The following is a 19298-nucleotide window of genomic DNA, read 5'->3' on the forward strand; positions in this document are numbered from 1 at the left end:
TGAAATCGCATCATACCAGTGTGACTATAATAAGTGTAAGGTTTTGGTTTTGTGTACCAGTGCCAGTAGGTGCAGATTATATGTGAAGCTACCAGCAGTTCTGACAAGTGCTGCCATGTCCTGAGTGTTTTGGGTACTTCTATAGTGATGTAATTTTTTGTTGTCCATGGAGAAATTTTTTTAGGCATTAAGGGGGGTAGGACATCAAACGGGCCGACTTGGAGCAGGAGTGGCACCACAGGACATTTTAATTTTCATTGTCTATACTTTTACAAATAAATTCATAAAACTTTGTCAGCATGACCAGGAAGGATTGAGGACTCACACTCATAGCAGTGGAAGTTCAAAAATGTAGCAAAATACCTTTTTTTACATGTGAAATTTCATCATTTTTTCACTTACTAGTGGCTGCATTTTTTTCTGTAGGTACACTTTTCTTCCTAAGTAAGAGAGATTCTTTGATGAATTTTGCACAGCATACAAGCAGTACTCACAGGTGTATGAAACTCTAGAATTTACCAAATATATTAAAAACTGTGGTAAAAATTGAGATAATTAACTATAAAATTTGAGTTTTTTCTAAAGATGAAGTTTAAAATGTAACAGTTCATTCATTTTTTCATAAATTAAATAAACTCTAGAGTTTCATACACATGTAACTATAGTTGGCATGCTGTGCAAAATTCATCAAAGAATCTCTCTTACTTAGGAAGAAAGGTGTACCTATAGCAACGAATGCAGCCAGTAGTAAGTGAAAAAATGATGAAACTTCACATATAAAAAAAGGTATTTTGTTACGTTTTTGAGCTTGCACTGCTATGAGTATGAATCCTGAATCCTTCCTGATCATGCTTTCAAAGTTTTATGAATTTATTTGTAAAAGTATAGACAGTGGAAATTAAAATTTCCTGTGGTGCTTCTCCTGCTCCAAGTCGGCCTGTTTGACGTCCTACCCCCCTTAAGGTGTTAAGGAAGAGATTTGGAATGAATTTCTTGATGTGTCAGCTGACTGACTCAGAAGAAGGCACTTTTAGGAAGTGTAACATAAGATTGAAAGAGGGAAAGGAAAATAAGGTGCTCAGTGAAGAATAGGATGTCTAAAGCATTCCAGTATTGAGAAAGCTATTTACACACGCAGCAAGTACATATTTAATTCATTATATAATAAATTATGGGCTACTACTATATTTTGTCATGTGTCAAAGGCCTTTGATTGTGTAAATCACAATCAGATTGTGTCTCTCTGACAGGAAACAAATTGTGTCCTGTATTAATCTATCAATCATCATCCAACTGGGAATTAATTACATTTAATGTCTCACAAGATTTCACTTAGGTCCTTTACTTCTTCTTGTGTAAATCAATGACCTTTTATCAGTAACATAACTAGATGCCACATTTGTTTTGTTTGCAAGTGGTACAAATAATGCAGTAAACAGCAAATCAAGTATAGTTTTAGAAAAATTACTTAATGAAATGTTCATGGACATTAAACGGTAAGGAACTGGGGACCCTAACTACTGCTCTCCAATGTATTTATTTGATAAAATTTGTCATTAATATTTTATCTCTTTTTCAAGCTGAAATCTCATTTATGGAGACAGCATTATAAATAAGACTAATTTTGACAAAGGTTTAAAGTCACTTTGGTCCAAAAAGGTGTCTATTATTCAGGAACACAGTTCTAATAACTTTCCAGCAGCCATAAAATGTTTAACTTCTAGTAAAGTTCAGTTTAAGAGGAACATAAAGAACTTATTGGTGGCCAATTCTTTCAACTCCACTGACAAATTTCTTAGTAGAACTGACTGATATGTATATATTACTCATACTATCAGATTATGTGATTGTTATAGAAAATCTGACATTTGTACACCTTCAATGCATTTATGTGATCTGTGTAAATAAGCATTATAAACTGATTCTTCTCTTTGATGACACATGACTATCATAGCCTAAGAATAGTCATAGGCCCATTTTCTGACAAATTTGTTATTACCTTTTAAATGAAAATACATTAAAGATCTTTTCACTTACTCCATTTCCTTGAGGACCACTTCACTTAGTGTCTGTGGAAGGTACATGAGCAAAATTTAGGAGTCTTCCACAAAGACATGCCAGTTCTTAATAATCCCAAACCAGCACATTAATTCTTTAATGACATTCATAGTTTAGTATTTTAATCGAGCTTAAGATGAGTTTAGCATATATAATATCAACAAAAAGGTAAACATATTTCCCAAGTAGACACTGTCTCCCTCTCAAAGGTTTGGACAGTATTTTTATACTCTTACAGAAAAATCCTTAAGATGAGACCATAGGAATAAAGTGAGGATGATGAAGCTTGCAAAATGTCAAAAATAAATTGAAAATTTGCCTTGTCTGTTAAAGCCCATAATTTATCATAACACGAGTGTCCTGATGATGTATAATTAATACTATAGATATAAAAACAAAGATGAGGTGACTTACCGAACAAAAGCGCTGGCAGGTCGATAGACACACAAACAAACACAAACATACACACAAAATTCAAGCTTTCGCAACAAACTGTTGCCTCATCAGGAAAGAGGGAAGGAGAGGGGAAGACGAAAGGAAGTGGGTTTTAAGGGAGAGGGTAAGGAGTCATTCCAATCCCGGGAGCGGAAAGACTTACCTTAGGGGGAAAAAAGGACAGGTATACACTCGCACACACGCACATATCCATCCACACATACAGACACAAGCAGAAATATGTCTGCTTGTGTCTGTATGTGTGGATGGATATGTGCGTGTGTGCGAGTGTATACCTGTCCTTTTTTCCCCCTAAGGTAAGTCTTTCCGCTCCCGGGATTGGAATGACTCCTTACCCTCTCCCTTAAAACCCACTTCCTTTCGTCTTCCCCTCTCCTTCCCTCTTTCCTGATGAGGCAACAGTTTGTTGCGAAAGCTTGAATTTTGTGTGTATGTTTGTGTTTGTTTGTGTGTCTATCGACCTGCCAGGGCTTTTGTTCGGTAAGTCACCTCATCTTTGTTTTTATATATAATTTTTCCCACGTGGAATGTTTCCTTCCATTATATTAATACTATAGATAAAAACATAGTAAATTAGTAACAGAAGCTTCCATTTTTATGGTACAGCAGTAACTACATTCCTTCTGTATGTATGAGTGAGTCTGAACAAATCTATAGTGTGTAGTGGTAAGTAGGCATCAGTTACATTGTGTAAGTGAACATATTTTTTCAACTGTAATGGCTTCTCTGTTAATTAAGCTATCCCTTCATAATATATTATCATAATAAGCATGCAGTTAACCCTTTAACTGCTCTGGACGTGTTAACACACATGCCTTTGTACCTGCCCCTGTGTGCTCTGAACATGTTTATGTATGCCACCAGACCTTCTACCTGGTACTCTGAATGTGTCTACGCGTAGGCACGTTCAGAGTACCAGCTGGAGGCCATACATCATTGGTTTAGAGAACTCCATGAACTTCACATTGTTCATTTTTAGGCATCAGAATTAATTAATTAGTTCATTAGAGAAAGGTTATCTGAGAAACTTAGTTGTTAGTAAATTGTCAAAATAACATAATCTTGTACAGAGATATGAAACCTGCATTTGATATATTGCAATAAGACCAATGTTGCATTGTTGTTACTGTTGTTGTTGTTGGTGGTGGTGGTGGTGGCGTGGTCTTCTGTCTGAAGTCTGGTCTGATGCAGCATTCCATGTTTGTCTGTCATGCCTTCATTTCTGCCTAACAATGGAAACCTACATCCATTTGAAGTTACTCACTGTATTCACAGTTTTGCCTCCCTCTACAATTTTTACCCCTGCTCCACCAACCCTGCACGCAAGCATCCACCCACCCACTCACACCCAGCCACCAACACAAACACACACACACACACACACACACACACACACACACACACACACACACACACGTCCTCTCAAACTGACAATTTCTAGACACCTCAGAATGAACAGAATTGATTCGTTCTTTTAGTCAAGTTGTGCCATAAATTTCTTTTTTTCCAAATTTCTATTCAGTATCTCCTCATTTGTTACTTGATGTACTCGTTTCATCTTCAGCATTCTTCTATTGTACCACATTTCAAAAGCTTCTATTCTCTTCTTGTCTGAATTGCCTATGGTGCATGTTTCTCTTCTGTATGAGGCTGCACTTCAGACAAATACATTTAGGCAGGACTTCATAACACTTCCATTTATATTAAATGCTAATAATCACTTCTTTTTCAGAGATACTTTTCTTGCTATTGCCAGTCTGCATTTTATATTTAATTTGGTGAAATAGAAGAACTCTTCTACTACTTTTAGCATCACCTGATTTAATTCGACTATGTTCCGCTGCCTTTTGGTTTTATTTTTCCATTGATGTTCATCTTACAGTCTCTTTTCAAGACACTGTCTGTTCCACTCAACTGCTCTTATCGCTCTTTGACAGAATTACAATGTCATTGCCAAAATGCAGAGGTTTCTTTTTTTCTCTCTGAACTTTAATACCCTTTTCTCATTCCTCCTGGGTTTCATTCACAGCTTGCTCAATGTACGGGTTAAATAACATAGAGAATATGCTACAATCCTGTCTAACTCTCTTTTTACTATGATTTCTGTTTTATTTCCTTCAACTTTCGTAAATACGGTCTGGTTCCTGTACAAGTTATAAGTTGGAAATAACCTTTTGCTCCTATATTTTATCCCTGCTACCCTCAAAATTTCAAACAGTGTAGTCCAGTCAACATCGTCAATAGCTTTCTCTAAATCTACAAATAGTTTACTTTTCTTCAGCCTGTTTTATAAAACCAGTCATAAAATAAGTGTTATCCTGTGTTTTCCTATATTTCTCTGGAACCCAAACTGATCTTCCCCAAGGTTGGTCTGTTTGTGTCAGTTGTTTGAAACAATGGTTAAGTAGTATTCACACCTGTCAGTGCTTCCCTTCTTTGGAACTGGAATTATTACATTCTTCCTGAAGTCTGACAGTATTTCGCCAGTCACATTTATCTTGCACATCAGGTGGAATAATTTTGTTATAGCTGGCTCTCACAAGGATATCAATAATTCTGATGCAATGTACTCCAGGGGCTTTGTTTCCACCTAGGCCTTTCAGCACTCTGTCAAATTCTTCTGGCAATACTATACCTCTCCTCCCATCTTCACCTAATTCCTCTTCTCTTTCTGCAGTATTGTCTTCAAGTTTGTTTTGCTTCTGTAGATCCCCTATGTATTCCTGCAACCTTTCTGCTTTCCCTTCTTTGCTTAGTATTCATGTGACATCTGAGCTCTTTAGATAATACAGTTGCTTCTGCTTTCTCCAGAGGCCTCATTAATTTTCCTACAATCAGAATCTATCTTTCCTTTAGTTATGCATGCATCTACAGGTGGTTTTGAGTGTAAAATTGTGTAATTGTAATATGAGATAAGCTACAGTTATGTGGTTAAAAAGGGAACTGGCAAGAATTGCAACACTGAAGTAACAAATTTAAGAGAACTTATTTCAAGCTTACAATTCTTAGCCAGCAGTTAAAGAAGTGAAAGCAATACAATCATGAATGAAAACCAGGAACTATGGATGGAGCAAAAACCTAGTGAAGTGACACAAGACAAAAGTTATCAAGTGTCCAAATGGAAAGAAGAGTTTCACAAAGATAGGACTTTGGCTGCAACAAGAACAATGAACTCTGTAACAGGGGATACATGTAGGGTTATATATATATTAGATTAGATTTACTTTCATTCCAATTGATCCGTAGTGAGGAGGTACTCCAGGATGTGGAACTTGTCAGAAAAACAACAATACATGACAAATATTTACAACTAAAACAAGTAAGCTAATGTACCATTCCACAAGTCCATAATGCACTGAATTTAAAATAAAAAAGTTTTTTATTTATTGTTAAGGTAATAAACATGTAATACAACTACTGTAATACTTATTTACAATGAACACATTACTGCACTGAAATGGTGCAGAAGTAGATTATACTTACACAAACACACACACACACACACACACACACACACACACACACACACACACATTTTCAATGAACACATTACTGCACTGAAATTGTGCAGAAGTTATGTTGTACTTATATACAAATCAGTTGGTTTTACTAAGAAATTCATCAATGGAGTAGGAGTTGGCCACCAATAAATCCTTTAGGCTTCTCTTAAACTGAATGTCATTGGTTGTTAAGCTTTTTATGGCTGCTGGCAAGTTATTGAAAATGTGTGTTTCTGAATAATGCACACCTTTTTGTACAAGACTAAGTGACTTTAAATCCTTGTGAAGATTATTCTTATTTCTAGTATTGATTCCATGAATTGAGCTGTTGGTTTGAAAAAGGATATATTTTTAATGACAAATTTCATTAAGGAATAAATATATTGGGAAGCAGTAGTTAGTATCCCTACTTCCCTAAACAGGCTTCTGCAGGATGTTCTTGAGTTCACACCACATAAAACTCTTACTGCACATTTTTGTGCCCGGAAAACTTTAGCTTGGCTTGATGAATTACCCAAAAAAATAATCCCATATGACATTATGGAATGAAAGTAAGCATAGTATGCCAGCTTTTTCATTTTTATATCCCCTATGTCTGACAAAATTCGCATTGCAAACAGAGATTTGTTAAGACGCTTCAGCAGTTCTGTGGTGTGCTCCTCCCAGTTGAATTTATTATCAAGCTGTAATCCTAAGAATTTAACACTGTCCACTTCTTCTATCTTCTTGTCATCATATGTTGGACATATACTCTTGGGACACCCCTTACAAGTTCTGAACTGCATGTAGTGTGTTTTTTCAAAGTTTAGTGACAAAGAATTGGCTAGGAACCAGTGATTAATGTCCACAAATATTTTATTGGCTGATCTTTCTAAGACTACACTTGATTTGCTATTTATTGCAATGTTTGTATCATTGGCAAACAAAACAAACTTGGCATCTGGTAATGTTACTGATGAAAGGTCATTGATATACACAAGAAAAAGTAAGGGCCCCAAAATGGAACCTTGTGGGACCCCACATGTAATTAGTTCCCAGTTGGATGATGCCTGATAGCTTGATACATGTCTCTTTCCTAATAACACCCTTTGTTTCCTGCCAGAGATATAAGATTTGAAACATTTTGCAGCATTTCCTGTTACACTATAATATGCTAGTTCACTTAAAAGGATATTGTGATTTACACAGTCAAATGCCTTTGACAGATCACAAAATATACCAGTTGCCTGCAATTTTTTGTCTAATGAATTAAGCACATTTTCACTGTTAAGTGTAGATAGCCTTCTCAATATCAGAACCTTTTAGAAATCCAAACTGTGACTTTGACAGTATGTTATTTGAGATAAGATGGTTATAAAGACGACTGCACATTACTTTTTCGAAAATTTTTGAGAATGCTGGCAACAGTGAAATTGGACAGAAATTTGATGCTATTTCTTTATCTCCCTTCTTAAACAGTGGCTTAACTTCAGCATATTTCAGCCACTCAGGAAATATTCCACTGATAAACGTTGGTTACACAGATAGCTTAATATGTTACTTAGCTCAGAATCACATTCTTTAATTAACTTTGTTGATATTTCATCATACCCACTAGATGTTTTTGATTTTAAAGATTTTATGATGGACATTATTTCTGTTGGGGTAGTGAGGGTCAAATTCATATTATGGAAGTTACTTGGTTTGTCTGGTCTAAGGTAATCCATAGCAGCATCTACCAAACCTGACAACCCCATCTTTTCAGTAACAGTTATAAAATGTTTGTTAAAAAGTTCTGCAACACTATACACATCTGTCACCAATGTATCATTTACTCTTAATGCTATTTGTTCCTCTTCATGTCTGGTTCTACCGGTCTCATCCTTCACTATATCCCATATTGTCTTTATTTTGTTATCTGATATGACTATCTTTTCCTTGTAATATATTTGCTTTGACATCCGTATTACAGTCTTTAATATTTTGCAGTATTTCTTATAATGTGCTATAGCATCAACATTGGAAATGTTTCGGATTGACAGATACAGTTTTCTTTTTGTTTTACAAGATACCCCTATTCCTCGAGTAATCCATGGCTTCTTTGTAGACTTTGCTCTAACCTTGGTAAGTATACATAGCAGACATGTCTGCTTGTGTCTGTATATGTGTGGATGGATATGTGTGTGTGTGTGCGAGTGCATACCCGCCCTTTTTTCCCCCTAAGATAAGTCTTTCCACTCCCGGGATTGGAATGACTCCTTACCCTCTCCCTTAAAACCGACATCCTTTCATCTTTCCCTCTCCTTCCCTCTTTCCTGACGAAGCAGCCGTTGGTTGCGAAAGCTAGAATTTTGTGTGTATGTTTGTGTTTGTTTGTGTGTCTATCGACCTGCGATTGACAACTTGCTAAAAACAATGCACTAAAAATGAATAGCCACATTAAAAAAATTATAATAAGAAGTGAGAATCATCAGGTAAAAAGAGTAGTATGCTTTTTCTAATAGACATCCGTGGCAAGAACTATCAAGTATGTTACAAGAAATAAATGAAGACATAGCTGTCACTAGTGTGATGAAACATGAAGTGGGAACTAAACATGCTGTAGAAACAGTCATTCAGATGAAAAATACAGAACAAAATGACCTTGTTGTATGCGTAACAGGGTCCAATGACATAGCGATAAATGAAGCAGATGTCTGTGTAAAAGCTCTGCAGAATTTCCTAGAAAAGAATAAAACAAGAAACACAGTAGTTGCTACCATGCCACATAGGCATGATATAATTTATAGTTAGTGTGCAAATAAAGAAATTTGAAGAACAAACATTAAAATAAAACAACTGTGAGCTGAATACACAAATTGTGATGTCCTTGATATTAGTAAACTGCTGCATAGCCTCCACACCAAGCAAGGGTTCCACCTAAACTAAGAAGGGAAAAAGCATTTGTGTGATTGTGTCAGTGAAATCATTAAAGAAAGACTCAAACAGAATAAAACTGCCTATGAAAGTAGTGGTTTGAATAATAACATGAATTTTTTAGGATAAAATACAGTAACTCAACAGCCAACAAACTTCTTGGACCTGAGCTACATACTAGAAGCAGTATTAAAAAGGGGGAGTGTTTACAGACAATAAACAATAATCATAAATCAGTTACTGTATTGCAAATGAACATTTGCTCCATTAGGAACAAAATATTAGAATTGGAGCATTTTTGTAATATTGAAAATGTTGATGTTGTATGTGTATCAGAACAATGAGTGACAGAAGATTAAGTTCATTAAGGTAATACTGTTGGTGACTAACTGCAGATGTGGAAGAAAGAATGGAGGTGCACTAATATTTTTGAAGTACTGCAATATTTTCTAAGATAAACGTTAGCTCTTACAGTACTGAACTAGATGGGGAATTAAGCTGCATACAACTTAGTGTAGAGAATACTGCAATTGTTAGTTAATATTGACCTGTAGGAGATGTAAATATATTTTTTGAAAGATTTTAACTGCTTATGAGAAAAATTTTGAAAACTAAGAGAACAGTCATTATCTGTGGTGATTTTAACACTGAAATGGCCAACAAGGAAGAACATTTTTTAATATAGTGAGATCACAAATCTACAGTGTACAAATTACAGGCCCACACAGAATAATAGCTATTTGGATAATATTATGGTTAATTTTTCTAGAGATACATATGACATCAGACTTGTTAGTGGTGCACTAGCAGACACTGAATCTTTAATTTCAACATTCTACTGTGATTGTCTAAGTCAGACAGCCAGCATGAAGTCTAATGCTACATGGCTAAGGGGTCAGAAAGATGAATGTATTAATCTATTTACTGGCAGAATAGTTGATGTTATTGGGCACTTCATATAAAACACACAACCTAAGAAGGGCACTGGGGAAAGCAGTGTTTGATAATTTCTGGAAAAAACTCACTGAAATATGGTAGCCTTGTTCACCATTAATCAAAATTATACCTAGGCACAACAGAAAAAGAAACAGCTAAAATAGTACACAAATGAGCTGGTTCATATTAGGAAAGATATCCTCAGATGGAATAAAAATTCTTGTAAACAAGAGTATGAGTTACAGGACACTTCTTATAGAGTTTATTTGTAATATAAAAAGAACTACAAAGACAAACTGACCCTGACCAAACATTACATAGAAGGTGCTCCCAACAAATGTAAAGCAACATGGGACATCATCAATGAAGAAAAGTCCCAAAACCATACACAACATGCAGTACTAGACCCTAAAGAATTAATGATTACTTTATAACCTCTGTGAGCAAGCTGAAAGACAAAACTAATCAAAAAGGCACTTATGCTTTACATTTTCTTGGTGCGGAGCCACCTATGGGGTTTGGCTTCCACTGGAATGTTGTCATCCTAAGGATATTATAAAAGCTGCATCAAGGTTCTCAAACTCCAGAAGTATGGATGGTTGTTAGCTCTCTAACTATGTTATAAAAAAAAATACATATCATCTGTCAACCTCTTTCTATCATCTTTATTATGTGTTGAGAATCTGGAGTTTTTACTGATGCATTCAAAATTGCTAAGGTGATACCAGTCTCTAAAAAGTGAGATAAGCATTTGCCTCAAATCTACTGACCAGTTTCTATTGTCCCAATTTTCTCCAAAGTTTGTGAGAATGTAATGTACAACCAGCTAAAAAGCTATTTCAGAAAGCATGATCTCCTCTTCAGCAGACAGTTTGGATTCCAACAAGGCAAAAACACTACTACTGCTGTCACTGAAGTTGATAACCAGCCGTTAACTGCATTTGAACATAAGGATCTAGTACAAGTACTTTGTGATCTCAGCAAAGCCTTCAACTGTACACCATTTAACAGCTTACTTGCAAAACTGGCATTTTATGGAATACACAACCCATCTTTATATGTAATCAAGTCATATCTCAGTAACAGAAAGCAGTTTGTATCAGACAAAAACAGATAGTCCTTTTTGGACTGGAGTGATACAGGACTCGGTCCCAGTTCCATTTTTGTTCATCATGACAGTTAATGATCTGCCTAACCATGTAGGAGCAGATTCAATAGTGTGTTATGCAGATGACACAACACTACTCAATATGCACCCTGAAATGACAGAACTGTATCAGATAACAGAGGAAAAATGACAACTAGCATTGAAATGGTTTTCTTACAATGAACTCTTATGTAATCCTGATAAAACACAGGAACTAATTCTGGGTTTGGCTACAGCTATGGAAAGTAAATCAGTAAAACTCTCAGGCTTTCACACTTATTCAGATCTAAACTGGGAGGAACATGTTAGCCATGTCTGCAAGACAATAGCAAGACTAACCTATCTCATGTGGAAACTGACAGATGCAGTCACTGGTCAGTTTCTGAAGGTTGCATATTTTGGCCTAATTCAGTCACACATTTCCTAGATACACTGCTATGAGGACATTCCTGCTATGTCAGTGAAATTCTAAAAATTAAAAAAAAAGTAATCAGAATAATGAGTAAAGTTACGCCAAAGAAACACTGCCATCCCCTATTTATCAGGCTGGCTATATTAACTGTTGTTAATTTAGACATATACACAACATTGCTTTATAGCAAAAGCAACATAATTGAGTACAATACTAGAGAGACTATACATCCAAGCAATACCAGAGGAAAACAGAACCTTCATATACTGAGACACAAACTCACAACTCACTCAAAATAATGTGCTTAAAACTTTTCAATGAACTTCCAGCATCTGCTCAGACATTTGCCTACAATATTTTTAAAGTTAACATGTGTGATTGGTTACTAAAACATCCATTTTACAAGATAGCTAAACTATTTGAAACAAATATGATAGACATTATTACTTACAGATGTTTGTAAAATATACAACTAAGAATACTTTTTACATTGAAGTTTACAAAATTTAGTCCCATAAACTAAATTTTGTAAGCTTCACTGTAAACATTATTGTTAATTGTATATTTAACAATCAAACAAATTCCTCTGTAAGTAGTCAAACGTAAATAAATGGAATATATTTGCATTTGTCCCCTAGCCATTCCTTCATAGCCATTTTGCATTTTCTGTCAGCCCCAATCTCAATAAAGATCAATGTATACAGTTTTAAGACTGATTGTTATAATACATGTCATTGTTCACTATCAAGAACAATTATATTTTATATGATGCCATCTTCCTTGCTGTGGATGGATGAATGTTTTCCCATCATTTTATATAACACCTCTAATGCTTCACAGACTTTTTTGTGTTTATCTCTCATTGCCCTTTTCTCAGAACAACCAAACACTCATTAAAATAATTCAAATGTACGCTTTCACTTTAAAAATGTTGTGTGGTGAAGAAGAAATCTTTCTTTATTCTGCATGGATAAATAAAAGAATTAATGACACCACTAATTTTAAAAATCTTACTTCCCTTCCCTGACTCTTCAGTGATAACAGTCACGTTCTCAGATCTTCATTAGTGGAAATTATATGAAAAAAAAGAGACTAGGATATGCTGAAAATACTGATTTTGAGCTCTAAATTCTTTTCTAAAAACAACAATTTATAAAGTTACTACTTGGGAGTGTAACTGAGCATTAAAATAAATGTTTCAGCTAAGTATGAATATCACACTACAAATGGGACTAATTTTTGCAAATGCCTGCCCATGTTCACTTGTAGAAAAACAATCAAAATAATAAGACACACCTAGAACGCGAAAACAACAGTTTCTGAATGCTAAGACATCAGATAAATAAGTAGCATGAAGTATTCAGAAGATTAATGAACAAAACATTAAAGAATTGCCATTTACAAAAGAGAAAAAATGACATGTGTGCACAAGTTGGAGAGGCAGCAAAAAAGGCTGACCAATTTACGATTTTTATATGTTACTACTTGAATCATTTATGCTATTACTTACCCTCGCTTAGGGTCAGGAATGAATACAGTATCTGATTCTTCACTTGGCTCACTCACTCCATAAGGGTTCTCTGCTTTCACTCTAAATTTATACTCTGAACCTTCAATGAGATCTCCAAGGATGGTACTTAGCTGACGGCACGTGGCTGCCTTTAACCACACATTCCAGCCTAACTGGAAGAAATTGAAAACATTCACATTTTATTAAAACCTGAGGCAATGTGCTTACTGTTTCTATTGGTACATATGTATTTCACTTCTCCTTCATATCATGTACATTTCCTCTAACTCAATAATTAAAATCTTTCTTATTGAAACAAGTTAACAGTAAAAGATGAAGTATTCCATGTTTACAATATTAAATTATTATCTGTAGTCAACACATATACAATCATACTAACTCTGTAGTATTCAACAATATAATTTCCAATTTTGCAGCCTCCATCGTCATCAGGTTCAGACCATGAGAGGGTGACAGAACGTCCAAGAGCAGACACCACTTTAACTTTCCCTGGGGGGTGGGGGATATCTGAAAAAAAAAAGTTGTGGGCAAGTGATTATCTTAAATTTAAAAATTTCAGTAACTTACCAAAAGATGCACAGCTTTGCACAATGCTAAGAAAGAGGCATCCTAATATTTAACAAGAAACTAAATACTTTGTATGTAACTCTCAATGACTTGGCTCCTTCTTTACACACACACACACACACACACACACACACTTGGCCACTGTCATCACTGAGGATTTAACTTGGTGGCTTTATAATATTCAACAGCCTACTTTTAAATGTACCCATCTGCCACTCAGTGTCTCTTCTATGTGGTGAGTAGCAGACTACCCTAATTCATTTAGTTGTCACTACACCCTGGATTTTTAATTGAATGAAACTTAAATGTGATCTAGACCTAAAAGAATCAAATACTGTCTTTTGGAAAATTTCTTACCATTTAATTTTTTTACATTTTACTATCTTTCTTGATATATTTAATCAATATTTATTGTTTATAGTTATCAAACAAATGAGGAGTATTCACTGACATAATGATGAAATTAAACATTTCTGTTCTTCAAAGTGTCATACATTATTTAATGTGCATGATATACATACATGATATTATGCCAAACCAATAGAGAGAGTGGTTTGGTACAGTTATCCAAACAGATTAGAGGAATAAATGGTACAAACAAAAATTATGTAAAGAAAATGGTGGGTATTGTGGATTGGTAGCTTAAAGTCTTCTTTTCTTCTTCTTCTTTAGCCTACTTCAATCCATTGCTGGGATATGCCTCTTCCATATGCTTCTATTGCCTGCAATTTTGAACCACCTGGCACCATTGTGTTGCAGCCACTAGCTACACACCATCAAGCAATTTTTTATTTTTTTATTTATTTTTTTATTTATTTATTTGAGGTCTTCCAATGCCTCTCTTGTGGTCCCATGGTCTCCAGTGAACAAGTTTAGGGTTTCACCTGCTGTAACCTTATCAAATTATACATCTGACCCATTGCCCCTTCAGTCTAGCAATTCTCTCTAGGCTGTCTGTTACCCTCCTTTATGAGCAATCATAGTTTTCAGACCATAGGCTGTAACTGGTAGTATGCACATATGATAGACTTTAGCATTCAGATTATTTGAGACATCTCTGTTGATCAGGATGAATTTTAGTCACTGGAGCATTGCCCAACTTAGTCCCATTCTGTGTGGAATTTCTGCATTTTGGTTGTTTTCCCCAGTTGAATCTTGTGACAAAGATAGATGTATTCACCAATTGTTTCTATAGACTGGGTTATGATTGTAAGAGATTGGTTGTCTGTGTTTAGTATTTGTTTTACTGATATTCATTTTTAAGCCAATCTTTGCACAGGCAAGTTGTGGTTCTGGGTTGCTAAGTGCCACACAACAAATACTAAAATCCTGTGTTCTGTCCCTAATTAGACCTAGAATTTCATCTTTCACTCATCGCATCTTTCACCTCTGTAAGTGATTTACACATGTGAAAAATGCTGCTGTGGTTCAGACTTATCATTGAGGATCCTCCTACAACTTACTCACAAGAGCACACCACCTCCAGAAGGACAATACTCAGACAAGTTCAGCAAACCTTTCACTTGAAGACAATTTCACCCTGGTGTCCTCTTGTTTTCTGTCTTGATGAAAACCACTAGTTTTTAGAAACATGCTGAAGCTCTTTTTGTGTTACACACACTACATTTGTCTGTGCCTTCTGCTGTAACTCACATCTAGTTTTTCAGAACACAATTTTCATAGTTCATAATGTGTAATAAAAATAATGTGTCCAATAACAAAAATATGGAAAAAAGAAAAATAGATCATTATTCACCACACAGAGGAGGTAATGAGTGGCAGACAAGCACAGGGGAAAAAAGATTGCTAGATATACTATACAAGACTGATAATGTGACTGCTTCCTACTCAGTGCTGCCTCTGTGCGGTGAGTAGCAGCCTATACTATTCATATTGCGATTATCCCATCTGGGGTTTTCCGTTGCTAGATAATGTGTTTTTTGAGATATATGTATTTGCACATACAATATAACCAGTGAACAGCAAGCAGTTTCTCCCAAAACCTGCTACGTTTCATTAAAGCAACAATTTAATGTAGCAAAATTGAAATTCACTTGGACAAGCAGGAAATACAGACACTGGAATTGGAAGAAAGCTCTTGCTAAAGGAATTAATTAAAATTATATAAAACCTTAACTAAATGTTTCATCACTTAAGTGTCTGTGTGATCTTGAGAATGGCTATGACAGAGCAGTACAGTAAGCACAAAACAATTAAAATATACATAAATATTTTACATTTTAAATGAGACAAATGATGATTTCTTCAGTGACATGGAAACTGCCTCTGTATGCTACAATAACAAATAATTATTAGTTTTCTTTTGCTTATGTTCCTAGGAATAGATTTTACTAGCGGTACTAACTGTGCTCTGCATACACTTATATGCAAGATATGATGAAAATAGAAACTTTCATACAGAAGCATTTATCACTAGGGGTAATATAGATACTGCCTATAGGAAAATTAAAGAGACCTTTGGAGATAAGAGAACCGCTTGTATGAATATCAAGAGCTCAGATGGAAAACCGGTAGAAAGCAAAGAACAGAAAGCAGAAAGGTGGAAGAAGCATATAGAGGGCCTATACAAGGGTGATGTACTTAAGGGATATATTATGGAAATGGAAGAGGTCGTAGATGAAGATGACATGGGAGATGTGATACTATATGAAGAGTTTGACAGATCACTGAAAGACCTAAGTCAAAACAAGGCCCTGGTAGGGGACTTCACAGAAACATGAAAGGGAAAGAAGCCATGAGTGCTGAAATATCGAATGCCATTAAAGACTCTAAAGTAGAACGAAACACTATTACCCTGTCTGAAAATGGCCTTATTAAAGTATCAGCATTAGCGGAAATAGGAAGAGCTGATGTCCCACGATCATTGGTAGCAACAGAAGATTCTTTGACGTTAGAAGAAGTAAAAAAATCTAAAGTGTCGTCCAGTACAGCAGCCACATCAGCAAAATTGTCAGTAGTGTCGAAATCATCAATAACAGCTGAACCATTATCATCATCAGCAGATGTACCACCCTCCCCAGCAGGTTCAAAATCAAGTCCAGAATCCGTGACTAGTCCATCAATCAGAAGAACAGAGGCAACAACAGTGGTACAAAATGCCACTCAGATATCATCAACAGAAGACAAATCAACACCATCGGAGCTTCATTTATCAGCTTCATACGCAGCTTCAACGTCCACAGTAACGTCAGTGCCAACTGTAGTTCAAGATTTAAATGAAAATACAGTTTCAGCAAAAGTTCCAGTATCAATTGGAACATCACTTCCAGTATCAATTGGAACATCACTTACAAAACCAGACTCAGCATCAAAACTGGCAGCATCTCCAACATCCACTGAATCATCAGCTTCAGAAACACCTCCAGCATCCACTGAAACAGCAGCTACAACTACAGATACAAGAAGTATGGTGGCACGTCCAGGGGTAAGAAATACAAGGAGCAGGAAACGTGTAATTCTTAAGGATTTTTGTTACCCAGCCTCAGCAAGGAACAGCCGGTAACATTGGGAAACATGAGTAAAAACTCCTCTCAATCTAATTTCAATAATTTAAAAATAATGAGCCTTAACATACAATGCATTAAAAGTAAAATATTAGAACTTGAGATTGCAGTCAGTGAAGCTAGTATAGATTGTATTTGCATTCAAGAACATTGGTGCATGAGTTATGAACTAGAAAATATTTGCATTTCCCCATACAAATTAGTAAGCCATTTTTGCAGGAAGGAAACAAGACATGGCGGTGTTTGCATTTATGTAAAACCTGGAGTAAAGGTTAAAAATATGACTGTAACTGAATCCTTGAATGAAGAAAAACATTTTGAGGCTGCAGCAATACAGTTGAATATGCAAAAGAGTAAATTAATAATAATGTCAGTGTACAGATCACCATGTGGTGATCCTGAAATTTTTAGAAATAAGTTAGAGGCATTGCTCAAAATATTACATCATAAAAAATCAACAATAATTATAAGCGGAGATTTTAATGTCAACTTATTGACTGAAGGTGCATCCAAAGATCAGTTCCTGAATGTTTTACATAGCTTCAATTTGTATCCACATATAACTAACCCTACAAGAATAACAAACTCTTCAAAAAGTCTCATAGATAATATCTTCACAAATATAGATGCCATAGATATAGATGTAATAAATGTTGACCTAGGAATATCTGATCACAATGCACTTATCCTAAAATTTTCCATAGCCCCTGTGACCAAAAATAGTTCATACCAAATGTACAAAAGAACCTTCTCCACAAATAGTTGCAGTCACTTCATAAATACACTGACTAACCAATCATGGGCAGAAGTACTGTTACAAACTAGCACAAACACTGCATATAATGTTTTTTCTTCCCTGTTTATGTTGAATTTTGAAATGTGTTTTCCTAAGAAACTTGTCAAAACAAACACATATGGGCATACACATGCTAACTCCTGGATCACAACAGGTATTAGAAATTCCTCCAGGACCATGAAAATGCTTAACTATAGACTGAAAAGTTGGACTGACCCCAAGTTTAAGGAATATGTAACAAATTACAAAAAATATATATAGAAAAGTAATTACAAAAACAAAATTACTAAGTAATGATAAATTAATAAGAAAATCAGGCAATAAATCAAAAAGTATTTGGGAAATTGTGAAAAGGGAAACAGGTAAGGGCCTCAAGGATCAGGAAATAGTACTCAAAAATAGTGAAAATATTGAATTAAAAGATGAAACTCTGGCAAATTACATTAATAATTACTTTTTAAGTGTACCAGTGTCATTAAGTAAAAACTTTACTAAACATGAGAAATTAACAGCCCCAAAAGTAGACAGTAGTGTGTTGTTAATTCCCACAAATGATAATGAAATATTAAAGGTGATAAAGAGTCTAAAATCAAAAATGTCTGCAGGTGTGGATGAAGTGCCTGTGTCAATAATAAAAAAAGTTGCCCAACAAATTATAAAGCACCTGGTACATATTGCCAATTTGTCTTTCAGCGAAGGTGTGTTTCCTGAGAGGTTGAAAATCTCTAAGGTTAGACCTCTGTTTAAAAAAGGAGAAAAGGTAGAAAATTATAGACCAATATCCCTTCTCCAATCATTTTCAAAAATTCTAGAGAAATTAATGAAAACTAGACTCATAAATTACTTAGATGCTCACAAACTTCTAAACTGCAATCAACATGGCTTTCGCTCGGGCCACAGCACAGAATCAGCTATCCATGCCTATACCAAAGAGATTGTCAGGAGTCTTGACACTAAAAAATGTGTAGTGGGAATTAACTTAGATTTATCTAAAGCTTTTGATACAGTAAATCACAAAATTCTGTTAAACAAGATGGAGGCAATAGGTGTAAGGGGAGTTGTGAAGCAGTGGTTTGAATCTTACCTTCCAGATAGAACTCAGGTGGTAGAAATCATCGCAGAGCATAAAAATCAGAAAATCAAGTGGGTCTCAGATGCAAAGAAATTGGAAATAGGTGTCCCACAGGGCAGTGTTCTCGGTCCTTTATTATTCTTGCTTTATATAAATGACATAAAAAATCCTAATATTTCTACCAAAATAATGTTGTTCGCAGATGACACTAGCATAATTATAAGTGATGATAAAAAATCATTAACCACCATAACTGATATAGCCCTGAAATATATTCAACATTGGTTTAATGCTAATGAGTTAACACTTAATCTAAGTAAAACAAATTATATACAGTATGGCAAAGCAACTCAAGATATGGACCTCCAGTTAAAACTAATGGATAAGAAGATAGAGAGTGTACA

At 35.2% G+C, this 19298-nt stretch overlaps 1 protein-coding gene across 1 annotated transcript in view; it reads right to left on the reverse strand.

Moving 5' to 3' along the window:
* LOC126482275 (uncharacterized) overlaps positions 1-19298 on the reverse strand; it is a 242662-nt gene that overhangs the window by 88871 nt on the left and 134493 nt on the right. Inside the window, exons 6-7 of the mRNA XM_050106260.1 lie at positions 13315-13442; positions 12915-13087 (exon numbers count right to left, since the gene is read on the reverse strand). Coding sequence (XP_049962217.1) covers positions 12915-13087; positions 13315-13442 — 301 coding nt within the window. The remainder of the gene's footprint in view (positions 1-12914; positions 13088-13314; positions 13443-19298) is intronic.

Source organism: Schistocerca serialis, chromosome 5, assembly GCF_023864345.2.
Source record: "Schistocerca serialis cubense isolate TAMUIC-IGC-003099 chromosome 5, iqSchSeri2.2, whole genome shotgun sequence".
NCBI classification, from domain to species: Eukaryota; Metazoa; Arthropoda; class Insecta; order Orthoptera; family Acrididae; genus Schistocerca; species Schistocerca serialis.